Genomic DNA, 26,907 nt, shown 5'->3' on the forward strand with positions numbered 1-26,907 from the left:
TTGTCTGCTGGCAGACAGGATCATTTAACTACATTTCAAATAATGCCCTAACTTATTTTTCCACCTCAAGGACCCACTGCCATGGTTGCAGTCTGTGTTTTGTCTCCACTTTGAAAGTCAGTAATTCAAGGATGCAGCTCTGTACTCAGAAGCTCCTGCCCTGCTGGCTGGCTTTGGCAACTGCTGCTACTGACCGTTGTTAAATTCTTTGACCTCTTTTAGGAGGGCAGGCTCCCAAGCTCATTTTATGAAACCAGAATTATCCTAATTCTAAAACCAGATGAAGACACTACAAAAAAAGAAAATTATAGGCCAACATCCTTCATGAACATAGAGACTAAAATCCTCAACAAAATATTAGTGAACTGAATACAGCAAGTCATCAAAAAAATCATATACCATGATCAAGTGGGACCTATTACCCAGAGAAGCTCAGCCACCAGTCAGGTTCACTCTGAACTCCCTACCTACCTGCCTTGCAGCCAGCCCCACTCCTTCCCTCCACTTTAGAGGAGGTGTTCGTTACTTCTCTGATACTAACCCTTCTACATGGGCTTTACACTCCACCACTCCTAACTTCTCAGCACCCTTACCTGATCTCTTTCATCTAATGTATTTTCTAACTCTTTTCTCTCCTGGATCTTTCAAATTGGCTTGTCATGCTAATGTCTTTTTCATAATAAAAGGACAACAAATCAGAAGGCACACAGCCCCCTTCCAATCAAATTGCACACACACAAGCCCCTATGGACACACATATGTTTCTGCCATCAACCTCCCTTCTCCTATCTCATTTCCCTACTTCACAGTCACACTTCTCGAAGATGTGTCCTTATTTTTCCCTATTTCTTATTAATTTTTCATTCCACACTAATCTGACATCTATTCCCAAATAATCCTCCCAGAGAGCTTTTGCTAAATCACCAATGACCTCCAGTGGATCAGAATCACTCGAGTCAATAGGCATTTTTCTATACATCATTTGACTTCATAGCACTGAACACAGGTAATCATACCCTCCTTGAAACATTTTCCACCCCTGGCTCCTATGACACCACATTCTTCTGGTCTTCTTCCCACCTCTCTAGCCTCTGCCCTTTATCTCCTTTCCAGGTTCATCTTCCTCCATCCAGTCATTAGTGATGATATTCTTCCTTTGTCTACTAGACCATCTTCAACTCTCTATTCTGTACTTGTTCCCTAAGAAATCTTATACAAGGCCACCACTCTAACAACACGTGTATGCAAATGACCCACACCATATATCAAGCACAGACCTCTTCTTTGCTTTCCATATATTCAACTACCAACTTTGGCTATCAACAAAGTTAAATCAAACACATACCAGAACTTGTAGTCTTATCTCCCCAGTACTCTCACCCTGAACCTACTCCTCCAAACCTGTCACCCTCCCAAAGTACTCATTCCAGGGAAGGTCACCACCACATAACCCTAAACCAACACAAGTATACCAACTGTGACACTTCTCTTTCTCCCTTCTACATCTGACCTGTCATTAAGTTCTACTGCTCATTCCTTATAACAGCCCCCAAATCCATCCATTCCTACCACCAAATATAAGTCAAAGTCACTGTCATCTGCACAATGACCTCCTAACTGGTCTCTCTGTTCATTCACACTGTTGTCTAATTTGTTCTACAGGATGTAGGCCCAGTGAGGGTCCATTCTTTGGTTATCTCTCCAGCCTCAGTCTTATTCCATACCACACTCCCAGCTGTGCCCTCTGCAGCCACTGGCCTTTCCTGCTTTCCCAGACTGCTTTACCTTCTACTGCAGGGACCCTGTGCAAGTTTTGTGGCCAAACAGAACGCTCATTTTCTAAATTCCTACCCCACCCTCTGATCCCAGATCAAACCGCTCTTCCTTACGGAAGTTTCTCTGATCCTTCAGACTGAGTCGAGTCTCTCTCTCAGTCTCCTGGGTACCTTTCTCTCACTGCCTTTTTCATAGCTGCGACCTTACCTCTCTTCTTGTGATTTGATCATCTGCCTCTCCATCTACACTGTGCAGACCACAAGGTAACTGACAAGGTCTACTTCTGCTCACAGTTACATTCCCAGGGCCAGGTACTGTTTCAGCATGTGGTAGGCGCTCAGTAAGTTTTGTCATTGTTGTTTTCCTTCAAGGCCCTAGGTACCCAGGAAAGCTTACACGTACAAAGCAAACTTTGGCATATTGCGGATTTGCAGGGCTGGCCCCTATATCTTAGGGTTTTCTGTTCAGAGGAAATAAAAGCATAACTTGATGGCATCTCTATAGCTTATTCCTGCCAGGTCTACTTTTTAAAAAATAAATACAGTCCTTGTTTTTGAGAAATTTGGATAAGATAGCTGCAGTTGATTATTTGAGGAGGCACTGTCTGCTCTATTTTGGAGGGGATGTTATCATCAATTTTTGATCCTGGGGAAGGTGTAAGGATATGCTGTGGTCACCCATTGCCAATTCCACAAAAGAAGTTGGGCATCAGGCTCATTGCTCCCCAGGAGCTGGGCAGAGCCTCTGAAGGCAGGCTGAAAAGCTCACTGAGATCATCCCCATAAGTACCTACTGTTTTACAATGTGTTCTATGCACTACTGCTTTGCTGCTACTGACTTGTGATGCAGAGATACTCCTGAGAGAAACTCTTTATCCTGTAGTGCTTTAACCACCATGCAGAGCTCAGTCTCTGGGTCTTACTGCTGAAGGTCTTTTAAGGACAGGGGCCTTCAGCTTAGAATAGAAAGGATGAATGAGCAGCATAATATACGAAGATCTGCCTTTGAAAAATTCACAGAGTAGCTGCTGATGCCAAAATTGAGGAAAATGTTGAGATCATAATTTTCTAATATAGTTTTCTTATTGCTATATAACTTGCAAAGCAATACTTCTGGGTGTACCTTTGAAGGTGTTGCATATATACAGGCACACATGTCCCATACCTTGAATTACAGTAAAACTACAGTATACCTTATTATGGCAAATAATAAATCTAAATCATTGTGGAAAAAATCACAGGCCAAGTAGTCACTGTGTAATGTAATCTCTAGTGTTCAAAACAGCACACGATTTTAAATACAGATGCATAATACAAATAAAGTTGTGCACATAATCATACATATGAAAGGACATATATACACACATATCCAAGGTAAATATATGCTACCAACTAAAACTGGCTAACCAATGAACATTCTCACAATCAATTAATCTTCTTGTATATTTAATATTTGACACTCATTCATACATAGGAAGGTTTGTAATTAAAACAATATGTATTGTTTGAACATATATACAATTTATGTTGATAACATCCTTTCGCTGTCAATATTTTTCTCCTTTGAGCTAAAAACTAGCACATGTCTCTCCTTTCCAAAAATAAATAATATTTCTGAATCCAGTTAAATACAAAGAATACTACATGGTAAACAACTGAGTTTAAAAAAAAAAGAATAGTTTCAGTTACATCACAAACCCATCTATCTATTACAATATAAAAATATTCCATAGTAGATCCTCCAGCTTCTCTACTTCAGAAGATAAATTTCTCTTAAAAAACAAAAAACTACATACAAATATCATATTCAGATGCCAATTTAATCAGTTTGGCCATAGAAATCATAAGAACTTGCTGAGAATAGTTAAAAATAAGAATGATTAAAGTTGCAACTTTGCCTGTCATGTTTTTTAATTCTTTCTCCTCAAAGAATTTTAAATGAAAGTTTTTTCAGAGTTGTTATGATTCATGAGTAATTTGATGCCATTGTATTTGCATCTGTCATAGGACAAGTTTCCCCAAATCTTGAAGAAGTCAGCATAATTGATCAGGTGCCTTTCAGTGTGACAAGCATTGGAGCTTTGACTATGGCCTCACCAAAAACACTCAGCAAAGCTCGTGATTTGCCGGGAGGAAGTGCTTCTACCACCTCATCATGCACGGAGTCATACTGATAAATGGCAATTATTCAAGTGTATATTTCTATCGTAAACAATTTTTCATAACAAAGTCAGGAAGAACATTGTAAAGGATCTTGTTGAATCTTTGCTATCATTTTATTCTATAAGTAGTGCTTATAAAGTACTCCTTTTTTCTTTTTTTGTTCAAGTGTTTTATGCCTCACTTTGCTTAAAGAATATATTTTATTTAGATTTCTCTACTCCAAGGCAATGGTCTAAATGTCCTTTCCCTTGTCACCTCATGGCAGAGGGCATTTAGAAGCATTATGCATTGAGAGTTGCTAGTAAATCTCTCAGTAGGGTTTGGGAATGCATGAATGACCTACATGTGCACCTTCACAGATCTGTCCAGTGACCAAGAGGGTAGAGAATGCATCAGGTGAATGGATTCAATCAGAGGGGCAACAATCTAGAGATTCATGGAATTCAGAGGTTCATTCTAATCTCAGGAGATAGCAGATGGCAGCGGGGCACTGGGGCTTTAATCTAAGAAACAGAGTCAGAACATAAACTGGGGACATCTACCATGAGGATTGTTTAAGATTTCAAGACTTTTTGCAACTTCTCTATGTTTGTTATTCTCTTCCATTCTTCCAAAGTAATTGGTATTAAAATTATTGGATGTGTGGAAGAGTGTTCAGGTACGAGAAGCAGATTATCTCCTATTTCACAGTTAGTCTGGAGGGGGGGTGAAGAAAAGGGAGAAAGGACTAAAAAATAGAGGAGGTGATACATCTCAGGAGAACTGTAAGCAGGTTGTTTTTTAGGGCATAGAGGGAGAAGGATATGAAAGTGCTAGAGGAGGCCTGGAGTGACCTGGGCACATAATTAACAAAATCAAAGCACACAAACACAAAGCATCTGCATAGCTTTTCTATCATCTCTTCTAAAACAGGGTGAAACCAGAACTATTTCACTATATAGTACCCTCCATACACTCTTTCTCATATAAAAATAACCACATATGGTACCATATACACTCTCTACAATTTTAATTTATGTAAGGTATAATTCTTAACCCTGTTTCATAGATGGGGAAACTGAGGCCTTACAACTACCAAGCATCAGAGTTGGGACTAGAACCCAGGTACTCAGACTCCAGAATCTTTGCTCTTAACCCCTCAGCTACGCTGACTTGCCCCGAGTTCTTCTGCTGTCCACTAGACTACAAACTGCATAATTACCTTTGTCATCAGTGATGCTTCATTTCTATTCTCCCGTATTTTCCTGTCACATCCAAGAATCATTTATTCAAGACTCTTCTTCCATGAACTAACCTATTCTATCTGCCAACAACTATATATAGCTTACTTCTGCTTTGTGTTGATTTTTACTGGAGTAGTGAAAATATGGATGCAAATTAAAAAATGGATTGTCAATGCTAGAATGAAAGCATTCAGTTATGGAAAAGATGAAGCTCTAAGTTCCGATATTTATAGATCATATAAAAGCAGTGATGCTTCGATTAAAAAACAACAGCAACAAAAACCTGACACATAAGAAAACACAGAATCTAAAAGTCATTCTCTATCATATGAATAATTACTAAAAACAAGAACAATCTTATGGTTTGATTTTTTCCCCCATTGATTCCAACAACCTACAGCAAATGAAGTCTACTAATTAACAAACAGAGTTGAAGTCAACAAAAGCCCAGTGAGAAATGAAGGAAAAATAATCTTACCTGCAGATGTGTGTTTGAACTTTTCGCTTTTCTTCTTCCTCCATTTCCAAGGCTTGAAAATCCTTCCCAGGTTGGCAAACTTACTCCTCCTCCGGATGGGTGGGGTATGGGTACCTGGGACAAGGGAGTCAGAACGCATGGCCGCCAGCCTCTCCACTTCCTCAGCTTGTTTTTCCCAAGAAAATGATGGAAATAAAGAGAGAGAAAAAAAAAGTGTTAAAATGGGAGCCTCACAGATGGCCAACGTTTTCCATGGTTACAGATAACAGAAACCACATGATTAAAGTTTTGTTTCTCTTTTTGTCTTTTGGAATGGAAGTCACACCAACATGTTCTACAGGCTGGGGACAGTCAACCAAACCCTAGGGATATGGAAGACCTAACCATAACTTAGAATTGAGAATGAGGAGGAGAAGGAAGAGGAGAAGAGGTGGAGGAGGAGGAGGAAGAGCAGGAGGAGGAGTCCTCTTCACACACCAGAGACTTCCCACAAGGCAGGGAGGGGGCATCAGAAGAGTCAAATGACAGTGAGTGTAACTACTGGCCCAGCATTCTCTCAAATAAGACTTGGCAGATACAATCACTATAACACCGACTGCTGAGAAAAGAGGGAAAAAACATTTATCGACTGTCTATTCCAGTGCCAACATCTCCACCACCTACAACCCTCCTTCCTACTACCCTGCTTTACCCAGAACCACAGAAGTGCTGGAATCTGTTGAGTGTGTGGCTCTACCTTAGAGTTACCGATTTTAGATCAGTCACTATTTGTTAGATTTCATAAAGCCTCAATTCCTCTAGTCTTTTGGGTTCTGTTTTAATTTTTGAAAGAAGACTCTTAGGAACTGAAATCCAAGAGTGACTTTAGAGAGCACCTAGACTAATCTCAGTAACTTTACATTTGAGGTCACTCAAACCTGTGATGCTTAGTGGGGACCCTTGCATTAAGGTCATAATCATCCTGACATCTTTTATAACTTGGAATGAAACAAATTCTTTTCCATCTTACATGAGAATTTGCACATCTCAGTGAAGTAAATATACCATGACTTGAATTTTTAAGACAGGAATAATCAAAGAAAATAACCTCTTGGGCAAAATCAAGGGGGTGGGAGGAACTTACCTTTCCAGAAAGTCAAACTGCATCTAGAGCTGGGGCTGATCCAAAAACCACTCTGTCAGACCTTTCACACTGTCTTTCAGAAAAATCACTGGGACAAGCTGTCCTTGGAAGCTCAGTCTCACAGCCTGGCAGTCTGCCTGATGTCATCTGAAATGGTTTTAACTCAAGAGATTCATTCATTCAACAGATATATTCGGAACCTCTACCATGTGCCAGGTAGTGTGCTGTGGTGACAGATGACAACAGGCTAGTAAAGACTCCTGGCAGCAAGACTGACAAGGAGGAGATGAATCTGAGAGATGTCTAGGAAGCAAAGTTCAGGGGACTTGGTGACTGATTGGGTAGCCTGATGGAGGGGCAGCAGAAATTCCTCATGCCCAGATTCACATCAGTGGAGTGGCACCCTTCATTCATGGGAACAAGGCACACGGGGAGGTAAGATTTGCAGGCGAGGGCAACAATGATTTGGACATGATGCGTGGTGGTGGCACTGAAAGCCTTTGACTACATGGCTCAATGCACTGGTAGCTCCTCTTCTGAATCATTGTGTTAAGTAACTACTTAATACCATGCCAGATGCTGTGATCATTTTTGGGCAGATGTACAGAAGAAGTGGCCATGGCTGAGCACAGAGTCTAGAGGAGGAGGCAAAGGGCTCAGTGTGTAAAACTGCCGAATTGGGAAATCACATGAAATCCAATGATGGCAAAAAGGAGAGAGTGACTAGTTCTGCTTGGCCATGCTGGAGAAGACATCAGGGGCATAACATTTGGCTAGATTTTAAAAGAGGAGGAACTGTTGCCCCACATGGAGGGGAGGCAGAAATGGCTCCCTACAAGGAGAGCAGACCCAGAAGGAACAGAGAGGGCTGAAAGAGCATGGCATGTGCAGGAACAGCAAGAGATGGCGACCTGTGAGCACCGGTTACGTAGTGAGGTGAGGAGCCATGGGAGAGGTGGTGGCTGGAGGAGTCTGCAGCCAGATTGGGCAAACCTTTGGAAGATTTTCTTAGGTGTTTGTATCCCATAAACAAGGGGAAAAGAAGAGAATTTGAAAATGGAAATTGGCATTTTTATGTTCAACAAATATGTATCGAGTGCTTACTTTGCTTAGGCTCTGTCAGTAAACAAACAGATAAAAATACCAAGTTGTGGAGCTTACAACTAGTGAGTATGGTAGGGGACATAAAATACACAATGAAACTAAGTAAACTGTAGAGCACATTAGAAGATACATGCTTTGGAAGAAAAATAAAAGACAAAAGGGAACATGGCAAAGGAAATCAGGAGTATGTAGGAGGGAAGGGGTCTAATATTAAACAGCCTGACTGAGAAGGTACACTGTCAGGACACACTTAGATTTATTTCTAGGAATATTATTGTAACAGCAGTGGGAACCTGAACCAGAGTGTGAAGAAACAACTGGCAGAGACAGTAAGGAGGAAGCCACTGAAATGGCCCTGAGGGTAGTGACTAGAATCCAAGTCGGGCAGGGACAGAAGGGACACAGAGGTAAGATGACATTCAGCCAGGTGGCAGAATCAACAGATCTTGGGAACTTCCTATATAAACATGAAGGAGGACAAGGAAGCAAGAAAGGCAGAAGTTTTTGCTTTTCATGACTGGGTAGATAGTGAAGACTTTCTATTTTTAAACTAACTTTGCAGAAGAAAGAAGCTGAATAGAATGGTTGATTAATGACAAGGGCTTTAGAGCCAGAAAATGCAGTTTTTTATAAATCTCTTAAGAGGTTTGGATTTTATTTCATAAGGTAACAGAGAACTTCTGAAGTGGAAGTATGCCAGGATGGGATGGGAAGACTAGTTCTGGCCAGTAGGCTGAGTTCCAAGAACCATCAGAACATAAGATTGAAGACGTAGAAAAGAGGTGGAGACATTTATGAAAGAGGGATTTTAGGGAGAAGAAGAGGATGCGGGATCAAAAGTACATATAGAAGGGTTAGCCATGCCCTGGCTGGTATAGCTTAGTGGATTGAGCACCAGCCTGTGAACCAAAGGGTTCTCAGTTTGATTCCCAGTCAGGGCACATGCCTGGGCTGCAGGCCAGGTCCCCAGATGGGGGTGAATGAGAGGCAACCATACATTGTTTCTATCCTTCTCTTTCTCCATCCTTTCCCCTCTGTCTAAAATTTTTTTAAAAAGGAAGTATTAGTCATTAGAAAGTTTTATCCTAACTTATTGAAAGTTTGAACTTACGTATCTGATCACATGTGACCCTCATTAGAGATTAATCTAGCAGCAGTAGGTGAAATGGATTATTGGAGGCTGAGGGAGAAAAATAACGATTGAGGTGGCTTTAAGTAAGTCTGGGTTTCATGGTGGCTGAGGAGAGTAGTTAAAAAAGAAACAGCTACAATGAAGGATGAGAAGGAAGCTAAATGGAGTAGCCAGTGGAACAACACTACATTTGAAAATTATTCTCTTTAAATGGTATCAGCTGCTTAAGTTGGCACTTCTTTTTTTAATTTATTTTTTTAATCCTCACCGAGGACATGCTTATTGAGTTAAGAGAGAGGGGAAGGAAGGGGGAGAAAGAGGGAGATAAACATTGATTGGTTGTCCCTCATATGCACCCTGACTGGGGACCAAACCTGCAACCTAGGCATGTGTCCTGACTCTGGACTGCAGGCCAGGTCCCCAGATGGGGGTGCATGAGAGGCACCATGCCTTCCCGGTTTACGGGACGGTGCTCCAACCATTGAGCCACTCTGGCCAGAGCCAGCTGGTGCTTCTTCAACAATGCCCAATGGCTGGGTATCCACATAGGTGGTGACAATTGTGAGAAACTGCACCAGGGAGGTTTTGGGTCTAGGATAAAAGTCCAGTTGAGATGACATGATTCCCACAAAATCATTTTTTCGTTCATATATATCCATCACCTTATCCATTTCTTACCTTACTTTATAAACTTATTGTTGCTTGTCCTGACTTTGCAAGTCTCCAAACCTACATTTCCAACCCTAGTCTCCTGCCTTGAAGCCTGTATTTTATACAGTTGCTAGATTACTCCTTCAGAAGCCTGCCTTTCTCAGAAACTTTCAATGGCTTCCCACAATTTACACTAGAAAGTCCTCATTTCCTGTGTTGGCATTCAGGAATCTCCCCATAATAACCTGCCTAAAATCACCTTCTAGTACGTCTCTAGCACTCGCTGCAGCCAAATGCAACTCTCCTGCCACAGCAGCCTCATCCCTGGCCAGTGGGTTCTGATGGACATCAAACCACTGGACTTACATGCAAAATTTCATGTGCTTTGGGGTATCTGCATTTGGTTGAAAGAGTTTCCATCTTTCTTTTGTTTCTCCAAACAGTGTAATAAACACACAAAAGGTAAAAATTTTAAAGTATACAGGTAGAAGCTTCTTGGGTTCAGTCAACCTAGAACATCTGCTAAATATTAGAGAGATTATATACTCAATCCTAAAAAAAATTTAAAGCCAAGATATGAGTTATTCAAGTTTGATATTGAGTTTGCTCTCACAGTTGGCACTCAGTAATGACTTATCAAGTAAATGAATGAGGGCATTTGATCTAGCTCATGAAAATGAGTATCACTATCTATCTTAAGAAAAATATACCATAAGAACAAAAAACTATTTCATAATTGCATCTTTAAGAAATGAATAAAAGTTATTCTGAAATTACCACATTAAAGTAATTGTAAGAAATTACAAGTGCCTTGGAAAAACTTGGAGTGGCAAGACGCTGACAGAGCATTATAAAGGTATAATTATAACTTGATAATTAAATGAATACTTAATAAGTATACTATCAAATTCGAGATGTTTTGCCCTAAAGTACACTAGATTATTGAGCAGACTGGATGACTTTAAGTTTAACTGATTTACAGTTTAATCATCCACATTATTTCTTTCCCAGTTATTTTGGCGACAGGGGCTAGCTCTCAACCTCACGGCTTTGCCACCAGACTCTGAAATGGGAAGGTTTAACAGTGAGAAAATAGGCCAATTGTGAATACAGTTTGAAGAGGAGGAAAACAAAAGAAAACAAATTGGGCTCAGAATAGTGTTCTCTGACCGCAGGGACATGAGAGAGGATGGGAGGGAGGCGAGTGGGAGAGGAAAGGCGTACAGGCCAGGCGTGTTTATAAAAACAGCCTTCTTTTCAAACAGATGATGAAAAGACTGCTTTGCCCAAGCCCACTGCTCTCAAAGGTGGCGTCCTTGTGCTGCTGAGAGGAGACAGCTGTCTGGAGAGAGTGCTCACTTAGAGATGAATCAGCTTGAATGTGAACTGCCTGGACCGAGAATGCTGAATCAAAAGGTAGGATGCTGGGCAGCTGAGCTAATTCAGAGAGCTGAGGGAGAACGGGAGGCCTGACCCACATCGTCTCTGGGGTCTTCTCACCACCACCCTCCAAAAATACTCTTCTAAGAGATTAGATAGTCTGTGCTCCCTTTCATTACATGACTAGGATTTACTGTATCTGTAGAGAGAAATGGTTGGGAGATGATTTTTCTTTCCTTTTAGAAAAGCAGGCAAGAAAATACTTATGCATGAGTTTAACTATCAAGAAACCAATAGTTTTGTCTGTGGGGCTCTGATAACCACCCCTTGTTGTAGCCTGGGGTTGTTCTGGTGGGCTCTTGGAACATGCAGTGGGGGGTGGGCAAGGGATACTTCAGCTGGCACCCTTGCAATTATACTTCTCATGGTTGCTTGGTTTTCAGAAGGCTTTATCCAAAGAAAGCACCAACTCTGGCATCCTGCTGGCCTAGAAAGTGTTAGTCACACGGTGTTCCCCTGAGAAGTTTAAAAAGAGGGAAGCCACGGTGCCTGCGCTGTCTGATGTCTAGTCAACACTGGAGGCAGGAGGGCCAGGACATCTGGGGCCCCCACCGTAGGTCTCTCCATGTGCCAAGTGCTCCTGGGACTTTTGGAAGACCCGAGATTCTCACAAATTAAATATTTGCTTCTCAACCCAAAGTGAACCCAAAACAGCATGCTTATGTATCAGGATCTGATGACACTCACTTTTCCTTCCAATTTCATTAGAAGGGATTACATTTTCACCATATTTCACCACCATATGAGTGGGGGCCAAAGATGGGGGTGGAGATGTGGTTAGCTGGCAGTTTACTCCAGTGAGCTGTCCTGTGGCTAAACCTGTTGCCTCTGCCACAGGCAGGTTACCTTTCTTTATGACAGCAAAACGATGTCATACAGGTACATGGCCATTTCGAAAATTCTCAACAACTGCGGCTTCCCCTTTAAAAATGCATTTTGTTTCACAGAAGCACCTCATGGCAGGGAAATGAAGCACTGGTATGAATTATCAGGTGTAAGAGGGCAGTATCTTCCATTTCTCACTCCATAAATTACACACACACTCTCAAAGAGGCCAGATTTTGAAGAGTTTCCGTCCAGTCTAGAACTGACCTGTGTTAACTACGAGGTGTGTTTATAAAACAAAAAAAGAGATTTTTATTGTAAAATCAGGAGGCCCTGCCTCACCCCACGAGTTGAGGAGTGGGATGAAGGTGTGAGGGAGTTTGAGGGGAGAAACCTGGGCTTTAGAGGAGGTAGCCACAGGGGCAAAAGGAGGCAAAAGCTCGGAGAAGGATGGCTGCTTTACAGACCACAGGGCAGCCTATACTGAGCTGAGAGGTAAAACAACACTGCCACATTGATCACGAAGCCATGAAAGGGTTTTCAGGCACCATGTCTGAAAACTTTCTGGCGCTAATATTGCTAAGGATGAGGACCTGTGGTATTCTCACCCACCTTCTCACTCTGTCCTGTACTTGACCTTCGCCACCGTTATCCAGTCTTCCACTCTCTGTGTACCACCCTCCTCTTCCTCTTCCTTTACTATCAGGTTGAAGATGGATCAATCCGTGCATTAGAAGTAAGGTATGAACACTGATACTGACCAAGCATAGTGTTAATGACAATAGAGCTTCATTGAACAAAGAGTTTATGCATCTTAATCCAAAGTCTGCTTAATTTGCTTGGAGGAAGGGAAAGAGCTCTGATATCCCTCAGTTTTCTGGACACAGAGATGGCTGCCTTCTCTACTTGGGAACCACCAGAAGAAATACCAATTACATGCCACACAAAACCACAACCATTATACACCAGCATGATATTTGAGACTTGCCCAACTGTACCTCTGGGGAGGGACACATAAATGTTTGTATTTAGAGAGTTGCTAGTCAATCTTGTTGCTACAAGAAGGGTAGTCTTCACGGTGGAACAAGCAACAGTGGGTGTGACTGCACAGTACAGCCCTGCAGGTGGGCAATGGTGGGAGGAGACAGTGAGGCTGCACACATCCAAGCCCATACTTCTCAGCACGTTTGCTTGGGCACTTGGCCAACTTCCTCCTCTCTGGCTCCAGAGCTTTCTGCCTGGTGGGAGGCCATTCTACCCACTGCTGGGAGCAGGTCCCAAAGGATGCTTTCACAGGCTTGCCACTGCCTTTGGCACTATGAATAGGCTGGCACCTTGGCAAAGGACCCAAGGCCTATGCCAGTATGCAATGGAAGGAAGAAGGGGTCTGTGGATCCACAGACCATGTGGATCCATGTGGCCAAAGATGGCTCAAGTCATGTTTCTGTTAATCCTCTCTTGAACGAGTAATTGAAATCTAAGAGGAATATGAGAATGCCCCTCCACCCCATGCCCTGAGATCTACTGATTTTAAAGAGAGCAAACGGAGCAGCTCTACTGGTTCTCGGACCGTAGCCATTGTAACAGAGAGAGCCTGTAACGTGGTCTATAGAACTCTGTGGACTGTGAACAGGGTTTCCAGTTACCTCGTAACAGGAAGGGAGATTCTAAACAGGACAGTGCTTTCTTGGGCATTGGTGCTGATGACAATGATGACAGCTATAATAATAATAATAATAATAATAATAAAAGTATTGATAACAGCTACCATGTTTTAGTCACTAAGTCTATGCCAGGCACCAATCAAAGCACTTAAAGTATTACCTTACGTATCCCACATTAATCTTATGAGGAAGTGAAAGATTATCCCCACTTTACATTTAGGAAAACTAAGGAGGAACTAATGAATAGGAAGATATAATTCCCAGGAGAAGAGAAACACATGCTATTAAGCCTTGTCTATTTTCATGAACACGTTCTCACTCAGTGAGAGCCTAGCTTTTCAAATTTCCAAATTACTGACTAAAGTAACAGGGGGGCTTCAGGGACCAGGGGACAAATGACTTTCTTTTTAAAAGGCTACAAACAGATGTCAATATAAATTGATCCCACTCTAGCAAGAAAAAGGGGATGTTATCTGCCTTATCCTAAGATGCCATAAGACATATGCACCCCTGAATGTAGGTGCCCTGGAGGATGCCCTCCCTGGGTCAGTAGGGCATGTGGAACCATAGGATGTTCCCTTCCATGCGCCCACGCCACGAGCTGCAATAGAGAACTCAGCAGGTACCAGTCTGGTCTGACACTGGGTCAGATCTGCCTTACTTAGAAAATGCTATACCTGTGTAGAGTGGGAAGGATGTTCATTTTGAAACCAGAAGGATGTGAGTTCACATCCAGAATCTACAGCTTCATAGTTATTGGTTGCTGAGTTGATTTTTGGCCTCCCAGCAGGTGGCATGCGCTTCTTTTGGAGGATCGCCCCTTCTCTACTTCTGGTTCAGGAAAGAAGAATCTCACTCGTGACTCTAGAGGTGGGCATATGACCCAGTGCCGGCCAATTCAGAACATTGCATTCTCTACCCTTTATCACTAGTAATTCACCTAGAAATGAGCAATTGAGCCTAGCCAGGCAATGAGACCAATTCTGGGTTTTGGGGGGGTTTGATACACATACTCTCCCAACTGGGTTGTAGATCAGAAAGGCTTCAAACCTGGTCAAAGCTGGGGCCATAAACTTAAAAACCTTCACTCAGACTTGGTTAATATTGAAAGAATCTCTAGGTCACAATGGTAATTCATATGCTTTGAGAGGAAACAATCCTATTATGTCAAACACTTCATATTTTCTAAGTACTGCGCTGAGTGGCTATTTATATTCTATGACCACAGGAGTCAGTGAACAAACAGCATTGCTAATGGACCAGACCAGTAGGGAAAAAGCCTCATTTAAATTTAAATTTATCCATGTCTGTGTTGTTATATCTATTGAGATAATAGATGTTATCAGCAAAGTTCTTTTGGAGATATTCAATACAAAATTCCTGTTTTATCTCCCAGGAATGGAATCTTCAACCGCAAAAACACAAAAACATGTACTGACTACAAAAATATATGAAACATTCTATTGTTCTTTTAATCCACAGAATGTATTTGTTTTGGGAATGAAACTTGTTTACTTAAATTGTAAATGAATTTCCAAGTCTTGTGTTAATCCAAAGTGACAATCTTTAAATAATGTCGATTCTTTGTTTACCTTAAAATCTCAGACCCTGGGGTCTGATGCTCTTGAAATCAATAAATAATACCTCTCAGAGGTCCAAATCAAACCTCGACAAAGCCTGGGTTCTCCTGCAGGGGTCAGCAAACTCTCTGTAAAGCCAAATCATAACTACTTTGGGGTTTATGGGCTGCCTAACTCTGTTGCAAATACTCAGTTCTGCTACTGCAACATAAAAGCAGCCATAGACAAATGTACTCGAATGGGCAAGGCTGTGTTCAATAAAATTTTATTGACAATACAAGCAGTCAGCTTTGGGGACCACAGTTTTCCAACCTTCATCCCATACTGTGGAGCTGCTGGCAATTTTTCTGTTACCTGAGGGGAGCACCTGCTGAGACTGAGACTTCATTACATTATTTGGGCCCCTGGATCCAGACCCACCCGAAACCATTATAACACTGGAGATTTTCTTTATATGAACCAATAAATCCTTTTTTCACTAAAGTCAGAATGGGTGGGGTTCTCTATCACTTGCAACCTAAAAGTTTCTAACAAATTCACGAGGTGATCTTAGGAAAGTCAGCTTGCTCTCCCACAAAAAGGGGATAATGCTGACTTGTAAGCATTACGCATTTGTACTAAAATCACCCTGTTGGGGCATAGAACAGGGGCTCAGTGAAAGTTATTTGAAAAATGAATTGTCTCCTCTGGCACCAGACAGACTGATTCCTGTCCAGTACAGGCTCCCCTAGGGAAGAAGTTCTTTACCACTTTACCCTTAGCACACCCCTTAAGGGATTACATGAATTTTTAAAGTTTTGGAGATTCTGAACTGTGCAAAGACCCTTCAGGCTGGTGGATCTCAAATTATAGTGTATACAAGAATCAACTAAAGTATCTGTTAAAAATTTGGACCCCTGGTCTCCTCTTAGACCTGCTGACCCAGGAATGTGAATGTGTAACAGGCAGCCCAGATAGTTTCCATGCAAGTGTTCTGAGAATCACACTCTGAGAAACATACTACAGCACTCCTACAAAAGCTGGAATCCTACTCCTTTCTCCCCAACTAGATCCATAGCCTTGGGGAAGCTGGATAAGGAGGAAGATCCTTAGCATAGAAAAGTGTTATGCTTCGTGGTGTCAGCCAGCCCCCAAACCCTCAAGTCTTTGGGAATCTTTAAAGATGCCTAATGTTCAGGTAGTGCTTTGCCTTTTCCAAGTGCTTTTACATCTGTTATCTTATGTAGATCTTTGTAACATCCCCAGTATGTAGGCCGGGTATGAAATTTCTTTTGTTTTTCCGTAATTATGATTAACATACTATTTTCTCAAAGAAGTGCATCAAAACTTTGCCTTTTTAAGGCTCCAAGAAGGCCTGTAATAAGCCCTGTAAACTTTGTTTAATCCTGTGTGTCCCGAACGTAATTTGACCACAGACATGGTTGGTTGGTGTTTCCCTGTGGGGCAAATTTGAGGTCTCATAGTAGACTAGTGTTCCATGGAACACAATTTTCCAAATGCCATGCTAGTGTCTTTTTTGTCCCCTTCTATGGATGTAGAAAATTAGACACAGAGGGGTCAAGTGACTTACCCAGAATGTGCCATTTTACACAGTGGCCCAGGGCTCTGGAGTCTAGAGATCTGTCAACCACCACTCAGAACTCCTGCACTGCGGGTAACATGAGAATGCTCAAGACCAGGCAGTGTAGGCTTTTTGATTCAACTCTTTTCAAACTGTCTTTCCCTCCATAATACTGTCAAGGTTAATATATTCCTCAGCATTTTTCCTCCCATGAGCTCATTCTGAGATTTCATAACAAGAGCTACTCAGCTACCTATTGAACATAGGATGACAGAGAATCTAAGAAACTTCACATTCCATTGAAGAATCACTTGTTAAGTCTACTTCCCTTAAAGCTCAGATATCTTGTTTTATTTCTGTGATGACATTACACCGCTCCCTTATTTACCTCCCATTAGTTCGCAGACCAATTTTTCAGTGCCAGTTGCCATTTGTGTAGTGATGGTGTGAAATCTAAATAGTACTCCTGGGAAAAAATTTAGCAAGAAGGTTCGTCCTTGCTAACACATCCTTGTTTTCTCTCCCTTGTGTGCATAACTCCATATCTGTGTATAATTCCCATCAATAGCTCTAACATGGGCCTGCCCTGACCATTCCTCAGGAAGTAAGGAACTCTGCTTATATATATTTTTGAGACTTTCACAAGGAATTCTTAACTTCTTTTGTTTCAGAACACAGAAATTGAATTCTGTTTGTCTTTTCACATGGGTAAATGTCCTATTCTTTTTGTCCTGTCAGCAACTCCACTGGGGACATTTTATTATTGTTTTGCATGAAAGATGGTCAATTTCTAAAGAGGTCTTAGCACGGAAAGCCATTGGTTAGTTTCTCCCCATAAGAAGTTTTAAATTCACATTGAATTAGGAATTTATTTTTATACTCTTGGGTTTTTTTTCTAATGACTGAATTGACCTCAGAGCCTATTACCTGAACACTGAACACCAAGGGTTAAGCACCAATCAATCAAGTAGCTCTGTGACCATTTATTTAACAGCAAAATGGGGATAATAACATCTACTTCCTTCCCTGTACAATCACTATATTAACACAGGAAACTTTAGACTAAAACTGGCAATTAATGTGTTTACTACATATCTCCTGACTCCAAATCTAGGGTGTTGATTGATTTTGCCCACTACTCTTTGTCTGAATTCGCTCCAGGTTCCGGTTGAATCCCATCTGAAGGTGTGGAAGGCTGCAGGGCACCGGAAAAGCACAGTTAATGACTATCCAATAGGACTCATGCTCCAGAGCATCAGTGAAACTCATTGAATCATACCACTTCCAACCAGGGAAACTCCCCAGATCGCTGAAGCTGAATTCTTAGAATTTTGGCTTATAATACGTCAACCACTTTTTCCCATTTTACTTGCAATATGGAATTTTAACTTATAAAGCATCTTTTCAGTTTTTCTTTGAGGTGACATAACAAAAGTTGTCATAATTAAATAAGCTCTAATTGTGTTAGTTCCCTTTTCCTTTGCAAAGTTCCCTCACTGAGCAATAGGCATCAGGTCAAGGAAAGGAAAAAGGGGATATCATAAGGAACAGGCTGATGTCAGGGCTCTGTCCTCATATCTGTCCCTTCAGGCACTTTCAGGAAGTACCAAGGTCCATGAGCACAGGAGGTTACGATGCACTAACTCAGCAAACATTCATTACACATTTATAGTCCAACTCGGGTCATGAAAGAGGGGATTTGAGGAAAGAGAAGAAGTTCCTAAATCTTTCAAATCCTAAAATGAAAAGTACCACACAAAAGCAGTCACTATTCCACTTTCAGAGAAATTTGAAATTGATGTGGGCATATAAAGCACATTTATAGTGAAAGATAATAGGAATTCTTTGCTGCATGTGACAGAATAATCTTAAAGGTCAGTTTTTAATGCAAAAACATCATCTTTCTGGAGTCAAACTCAAAACCTAAAAAGAATATTAATACTCAGAAAATCCCTGTCTACCCTAGATTTATTTTAACAGGGAAAAGAACTTCATTTGCTTTTACCCGCAGCAGAGAATCTCCAGGCACAACCAGTAGCTACAGTATCTAAAATGCCCTGCTAGCTTTGCATTCAGTTTCTTAATGATCACTGCAACTAGTTTCTGAATGATAGAGCCAATCCTTTAAATGCAATTATCGAAAGAGACCTTGGTCTGGAATCCTCATTATGTTACCAATATGTCAGAACGGTGAGGACCAGATGGGTTAATGATATGAGCTACTGCCCCCACATTAATTCTCGTGCTTTAACTACCAGAAAGCATTCTTTGGACAGTGCCTGCGTTCAGCAGACACTAGGCAATACTGATGGCACATTTTACTGCAGAGCTAATCAAATTTCAACACTGGCTATTCTGAAATTAGTTCTGAAAGCAAAAGAAGGCTTTATCATTGAAAGGCAAGATTTGTAGGAAAACGCTCTCTCTTCTCCTGTAGTGAAAACTCTTAACTTTGTTCAAGATTTTCTCATTCAAAGTATAAATACCTACTGTGTGCTAGAGGAGTCAATGGTCACTCTCACAGTAGTATTTTATAATTTATCAAGCATTTGCCTAATTATTACAACATTTGGTCCCCACAACAAACCAACAAGAGAGGTAAAGCAACTATTCTATATTCTAATCCCTATTTTACAAAAGAGCAAATTGATGATGGCAGAAATGGATTCTTGCCTGCCAATATTCATTCTTCCTTCCTTTTTAGTGAAAGCTTCTTGGTTTTATGCCCAGTGAAAAGACTGTTTCCCAGCTTCCTGGGAAGGTAGGTGTGACCATATTATCAAGCGTTGCCATTAAGCTGTAAACTGAAGTTTTGTGAGAGATTTCTGGGAAGTCTTGGCCAGGGCAGAGGAGAGCAATGGGGGAAAACTGGGACAACTGTAATAGAACGATAAAAAGAGGTGGGAAAGGAAAGGAAGGGATAAACTATTTCTTTAGTCTGCTTTTCCCTTCATCCATTTTTTCTAAAGCAGAGATATGATGGCTGGAATTTGGCAGCCATTATGAGGACAAGAGCCAACTCACAGTAATGGAAGAACTATAAGCTAGGTAGCACCTTGATCCTTAAGAACTCTGTGGAGCCATCAGCTTTGAACTGGCTGTCGCTGCGGTTTTCTCAAAGAGAGAAATAAACCACCCTCTTGGTTAAGTTATTACTATTTTCAATTTATTTGTTTTATGCAGTAGAAGCTAACCCTAATGCAAATAAGTGACTTGCACAAATTTATACAAACTATAATTTGTAAGTGGCAGCACATCGAGTGCTAACATACATGTTCACATTCCATATACTCTGGCAGAATTTAAGAACCTTTTATAACCTTCTTCTTAGCTTGTGAATGACCAAATACTTTTGTTTTTTATTTTAACACTTTTTTCTTTGTTTTTTATCATTGACACTATTAAAGATGCCCCCATTTCCTAGCCCCTCTTTGTCCACCTCCATCCAGCCCCCACCCCACTTCTTTCTGGTCATAACATTTATTTTTAAAAAGCCTACCTATAGGAAGACTTTCTTCTTCCTTCCTCCTCACCTCCTTCCTCTGTAGTCCTTTGTGTCTCTCAGGTTCTAAATCAAATCACAGAATCCCCAGGGCTCAGCTCTGCCCAGGTGATTTTGTTTGCTCCCATGGCTTTACTTAGCATGGATAAGCTGAGTATTTCTAGTACTTCGAGTTCCAGCCTAGAAGGCTCTTGTAACTGACACAACACCCTCTAGCCATGTAACTCTGGCCAAATTGCTTAACTTCTCTGGGTCTCAGTTACCACATCTATAAAATGAGGATAACAGCATCTACCTCATTGGGTTATTGTGAAAATTTGATTATTTCATACAAATAAAAGACTCTGAATGGTGTTTGAACCACTGCTACTGTTACCACTCTTCATCTCCAAATAATATTTCACAGGCACCTCAAATTCACTTTACTCAAAGTGAATTATTTTTACCTTTAATTCGATTGTTCCTCACTAATGGCAATGCCAGTTGTCTAACTGCTCAGAGAGAAATCCCTAAGTCATCCTCAGCACCACCTTTTCCCTCCCCTTCCCCAGATCCAATTCGTTGCCAAGACTGGCCAAAACTGACTTCTTAAATATTTCTCAACTCTTTCCACTTCTCTCCTCAGGTTAGGCCAGTTGTTTGCACCTCCAATTTCTGTGTTCTTACCCTTGCTACTTACCGTCAAAACCCTCACATAGCAGCCTGGGAATCTGTCATAAACATGAATTAAATCATGTCACTGCTGTGCTAAACCCACCAGGTCATCCTGCTTTCCGGACAAAGTCTCAGATCCTTCATGTGAACTCAGAGGCACAGAATATGCCCCACTTACTGGCTCCACCACCATTTATCTTTTTAAACACAAGAAACACATCATTTCTGCCTCAAGGCCTTTACACCTGCTGTTCCCACTGCCTGGATGATTCTTCATGACACTTCTAAAAGCCAGTTTCCTCTTTAACAGAGAGTGCTGCACCCATTTCTGCCCACATTCCTTCCTAACAGAGCCCAGACTGTGCTCAGCCATCTATCTTTTCCCTTCAGGACCATGAGCTTCTCAGGGGCTGACCCCACCCTAGCACTAATGGGTAGATCTCTGGGCAGTAGCTGATTAAAGGATGGGTAGGCTGCCCAGATCAGGCCCTTGAAATCTGTAAGGGATGCTTGTAGGTGGCAGGGCTTCTAAGATGAGCTTCCTTGCTCTTAAAGACAGACACAAGAGAGAGTGCCATTTCTACCCCTGGTTACTTCAGAGTCTGCATGTGAGGCCTGAACTGTTGTAGCCATCTTCTAACTGGCCTGAGGGTAGAGTCCTGAAGCCAAGGAGGGCAGAGCAGAGAACTATGGGTTAATAGAATCAGGCTTGGAGCTTGCCCCACTTACACATTTGTGTTAAAGAATAAGTGACCTTGTTGTTTCAGGTGAAGAGGCACAGGGTCTTCCCTTACTGCAGCAAACAGCATCCTAACTGACATGCTCCTATTAGACTGGTTATTTTGGAAGATAAGGACCACTAATGACACAGATAAAATGATTACTGAATAGTTTTTGAATGAATATATGACTTTCTTACAAAAAGGCAGGATAGGCTCTGGCTCAGATATATAGAATATTTCCCATCTCCTGGATTGTTCATGATTAGGACAAACAACTTAAATGTCTAGGCAGAGCCATGGCTGGAGGTGGGGCTATGTAACAGAAAACCGGGTCTGCCCAAGCCATAGGAAAGAAACGACACAGGGAGAACTTTCTCACATGCAAGGGAAACATGAGGGGCTGTCATGTTTCTTGAAAGACTTGTCTTGGATGTAAACATTATCCCAAGTCTAACCAAACTGAGGCTCCACTTCGACTGGATCACAGGCATTTCACAAAAGTTTTTCTCATAAGCCACAAGGAATTTGCTGAATTGGGTCAAGTTTGATATATTACTAAAGGCTGATGTTACGAACAAAATTCCATTTGTATTTTAATAGGATAAAAAGGCAGTAACCCAAATGTCCAACCACAAGGGATTGATTAACTAAATTAAGGAACAACCTACGTGGCCATTAAAAAACAATGAGGGTTATCTCTCATTATTGACAGGAAAAAAGTGTCGTGGTTCCTTGTTCAGTGGAAAGTAAGTTCCCAGATATTATGTGTTGTATAATTCAGTTTTTCTAAAAGAGTAGTTGCCCACCTATCTCTGTAGCTATGCACAGGCATAGAATCTGCAAGAAGGAAAGTCAGCTAAATATAGTTCTGTTTGGGTCATAAAGTCATAGATGATCTTAAATTTCTCTATAATTTTATTTTCCAATTTTGGCATGGGGAGAGGATTGGATTTAATCCCACCTCTGCCATCTACAAACCATGGGCATTAGAGAAAATAAGAGAACCTATTTCTTAAGTTGATATGAAGATTGAATATATGTAAAACATTTAGTATGGCATCTAGTATATTAGCTATTGTGATTATATTATGAAAAGTATATTACTATTATTGTATATGAATATTGCACTTGTGTCTTTCTTAAAGATTTTATTTATTTATTGTAGAGAGATGGGGAAGGGAGGGAGAAAGAGAAGGAGTGAAACATCAATGTATGGTTGCCTCTAGCACACCCCATACTGGGGATATGCAACCCAGGCATGTACCCTGATTAGGAATCAAACTGGTGATGTACTTGTGTCTAAGTCTAATGGAAAACCACAATGGCACTCAGTGGAGCTGTGGTTGCGTGTAGAGGGCAAAAAGGCATCACTGGTCACTTTGAGTGTTGCCTACCAGAGGCTATCACTGGGGTGTGTATGATACAGCATTTAAAAGCATGGCTTTGGGGTAGACAGACATGAGCCTCATGACCTATGGCAGGCATGTTTCTTCACTATAAAATATCACATTTATAGGTGTGTTGTATTATGTAAGATAATGTACTTAAATGTGGTACAGTTCCTGGCTATAATTAAAAGACCAACAAATATTATTATTGTTATAAGTTCATCCTAAAAATGATCTTTTAAATATAAATGATTGTCTTGATATTTCACTAGTAATAATTTTTGCCCAGGAAATTTCTTGCATTTAAAAATGGAGTTATAGGAATTATTAAAACATAAACTGGAACAGTGTGCTAAAATGGTTTGTTGGGTTAGAAAAATTGTATCACATACAATTGTATCACATACAATTTTTCTAGAATATTTGTGTTTTGAAAGGAGATAAATTCCTATCTAAATAGTGGAAGGGGAAATGGGAGGAGGCTCCTTGTGGGAGAAGGCTATGTAATAAAATAAATTCAAATTTAGTTGGATGCCAAATTCATCTTTATTCTACAGGATTTAATTTACAAGAAAATGGCACTATAATGGAAAATGGAAGTATAGTATTTCACAGAATAATAAAACAACAGAGCCCACTAGTTGGTCTAATAAGCAATAGCTACAATTAATTTTTGTCTTGAGGAAAATAAAATAACTTGGATTTTAATCTCACAGCTAAACTGACTGGAGAAGCAGAGTGATTCAAATGCATTCCGAATATTATCATGCAATGTGCAAAGCAAACTCCATGAATACTTTGAAGGCTTTAGGGGTATGTATTTAAATGGAAATTGCCCAAGATCTGGTGTAGATCCACTAAGCAGAAAGAAATTAGATACCATGATGTCAATATTTCCACAGGTTTTCTAACAGCACTTGATATTTGTCTAACTATCCTTCAAGAAACATTGAAAATAATTTCTTGATCTATTTCCTGGCGTTTGCTACCCAGAAAAGTAAACTTCTGCCATTCATACTGGCTCAAATGCAAATATAACTGTTCTCTTGATGCTTATTTAGAAATGAGATGCAGTTTCAGAAGTGAATGTATTAGAGGAAGATTCAACTCAGAAGGTCAAGCCAGGTTAAGGGGATCTTTATCTGCAGATAGAGAAGACATGGTCAGAAAATTTAAGTCAGAAAAATAAGTCCTCTCTATACCACGTAGATACTCAAAACCCCAGCCCACAAGCCAACAATGAGATTTTAAAAATTATCTAGGGAACTCAGCCACTGAGGAGAAAAACAGTACCTGTCCATTTGAAGTCTTTCTCAGCTCACCAAAAGAGCAATAACTGAACTTCTAAGATAAAATATAAAGGGAAGTGGTTTGTAGGGGAGGAAATCTGTATTAAGTACATTGACAAAAATTCGTTTCCCAAACAAATTGCCTATTATGAATTCAATTCAACAAAGATTTCTGAGCATCTGCTCTCTGTGCAGCTTTGCAAATCAAAGATGAGTCTCTGCTCTTCAGAAGTATGTGCATGACCGGGGGATACACACATGATCATCTGATGGCTTAGACAAGACATAGAACAATTTCTCAGAGTTCCTCCAAGACAGATCACGAAGAGGTTTTCGTGGAAGTATTTCTTGAAATCATTTTTGCTTTCTTATATTCAGTACAAGGTGTAGACAATTTTATTTAAATACCATAAACTAGCACTTTGTTTAGGGCACTCTGTGGGCAGGGAGAAGGCAAATCAGCTCTATCTTCACAGCTCTGAGAAAGTTCTTCTCTAGAAATTCATACCATAAAAGTTGAAGCATCTTTTGTGCTAGTAATTAGGTCTGTATGAATTAAGCTTCAAAATTTGGACAGACTGAATCAATACACATATAGTATTTTCCTTTCTGGCTGAGGCCAATCAAACTAAGATAAACAGGTGGAAGCAGCCTAATAAGGTGATCTTAATTTTTTTTGTCTAATTGTCAGTAACTGGTAGGTATGGCTGTGTACAGAAAGAATCAATGATATTATGGTACATTTTAAAAGAATGTGCCCATACAAGGCATGTCCATGAAACTCTAGCATTAATATTTTTGTATGGCACTATCATGGTAACAATAGCTAGAATAAGCGTATGCAGTTACTAAATCCTGAAAATGAAAAATAATCTGAAATAATTACATGTCTACAATTTGGCTGGGATTGGAAAGAGGGAAGAATATATCCTTACTTCATTCTTTCAAATCAGTTTCTGGCCAAAAAAATGGCAAAGATTTTGCTGACATTAAAAATCCAACATTAAGAGTTTAAAGATGATTTTGTATTATTCCTAATTTTTTCAAATCTGTTGGGGTGGGGGCATGAGTAATGGAGCCACAGGTCCTTGCTGTGATGAGAATCTGCACCAATGCTACAGTTGTATGATAGTGCAGAAACTTGAGCTAATTTGGTTGTTAACTGGTTACTCTTGTCTACAGGTTTTTCTCCTTAAAATGTAGTTGCAAGTTGAGATGAACACCTTAGCACATTGAAGAAAGATGAAAGTTCAGGAAAAGATGAGAAAAAGGAGAAGTTAGGGCAATTTTCATAACATTTCAGAAAAAAAGTTAATTTCAGAAAATTGAGACTTTAACTGGAAAGCTGGACCAAAACTCCAAACTAAAAACATAAAATGACAACAAAAATATCTTTCTCATATTATCATCCAAGTCCTCAAAGAGTATAAAAATTCATGATGGGGCCAGGAAATATCAGACCAAGGTACAATGGATATTCTGTATATACTCATGGGAAGAATCCAGAAATGCTGTCGTAAACACAGCAACAGTAGGATGTGCTCTGCCACGATCTCACAAGGACTGAGAGCTCAAAATTAATAGATACTTTCTCATTGATTTATACAGTTCCTCTTCTGCAGTCTAATGCTGTGAAGTGGGAGGGAGAGAGAAAGGCAAATTATTACATAGACACAGATTTGGGAAAAAGTAAATAGGCTGAGCTTTAAATAATTGTTTTGAAAAAAACCAACATTTTAAAAATATTTAATACTATGAGCCGCAATTATTTTTCAAGGTACTGACTTCAGTGTAAAATGTATATCTTTAATAAATGGTAAATATAGAATAGTCCAAGAATAATTTGAAAAAATTATTTCTAAGCTATGTAGTACCAGAAAAAATATCTCCATGGGTAATTATTCTTCAGCATTAGCTAAGATACTATGTTAATGAATTCCTCTACCTGATGTTGAAAATTTGGTATTTCATTAGACTAGTAAATTCCATAGCCTCAGAATAGTGATATGGAAAATGATACACATTTTCTATCATAAATATTTTCAAGACACAATTTAAATACTGACAACACTCAATATCCCCTATAATTTATCATCTTATTACAGCCTAAACAGCCATATTACCATGTAGCATTTGGTATAAAATCTACTATGAGGTACAAACTTTGATTTTGTTTTGTTTGCTACCACTGTATTTCTTGAGCAAATGTGTTAAAAATAAAATTGGTAATTTTTGATGCTTGTTTTAAGAACATAAGTAACTTATTGATGACAGCCATTCTGACAGGTGTGAGATGGTATCTCATTGTGGTTTTTATTTGCATTTCTCTGATGGTTAGTGATGTTGAGCATCTTTTCATAAGTCTATTGGCCATGTGTATGTCCTCTTTGGAGAAGTGTCTATTCAGGACCTTTGCCCATTTTTTAATTGGGTTGTTTGGGGGTTTTTTGGTGTTGAGTTTTGTAAGTACTTTATAAATTTTGGCTATTAATCCCTTATCAGATATATCAGCAAATATGTTCTCCCATTACATGGGTTGTCTTTTTATTTTGTTGATGATTTCTGTTGCTGAGCAAAACCTTTTTTGTTTCATGTAGTCTCATTTGTTTATTTTTTCTTTTGTTTCCCTTGCT

General features: G+C 40.1%; 1 protein-coding gene across 6 annotated transcripts in view; it reads right to left on the bottom strand.

The window, feature by feature from the left end:
• PHACTR1 (phosphatase and actin regulator 1) overlaps positions 1-26,907 on the bottom strand; it is a 297,087-nt gene that overhangs the window by 191,206 nt on the left and 78,974 nt on the right. For all 6 annotated transcript variants that reach the window (XM_036026498.1, XM_036026497.1, XM_036026496.1 and 3 more), the window contains exon 2: positions 5,640-5,804. In XM_036026498.1, coding sequence (XP_035882391.1) covers positions 5,640-5,778 — 139 coding nt within the window. In that variant the 5' untranslated portion in view covers positions 5,779-5,804. The remainder of the gene's footprint in view (positions 1-5,639; positions 5,805-26,907) is intronic.

This window comes from Phyllostomus discolor, chromosome 5 (genome assembly GCF_004126475.2).
Source record: "Phyllostomus discolor isolate MPI-MPIP mPhyDis1 chromosome 5, mPhyDis1.pri.v3, whole genome shotgun sequence".
In the NCBI taxonomy this organism is placed as follows: Eukaryota; Metazoa; Chordata; class Mammalia; order Chiroptera; family Phyllostomidae; genus Phyllostomus; species Phyllostomus discolor.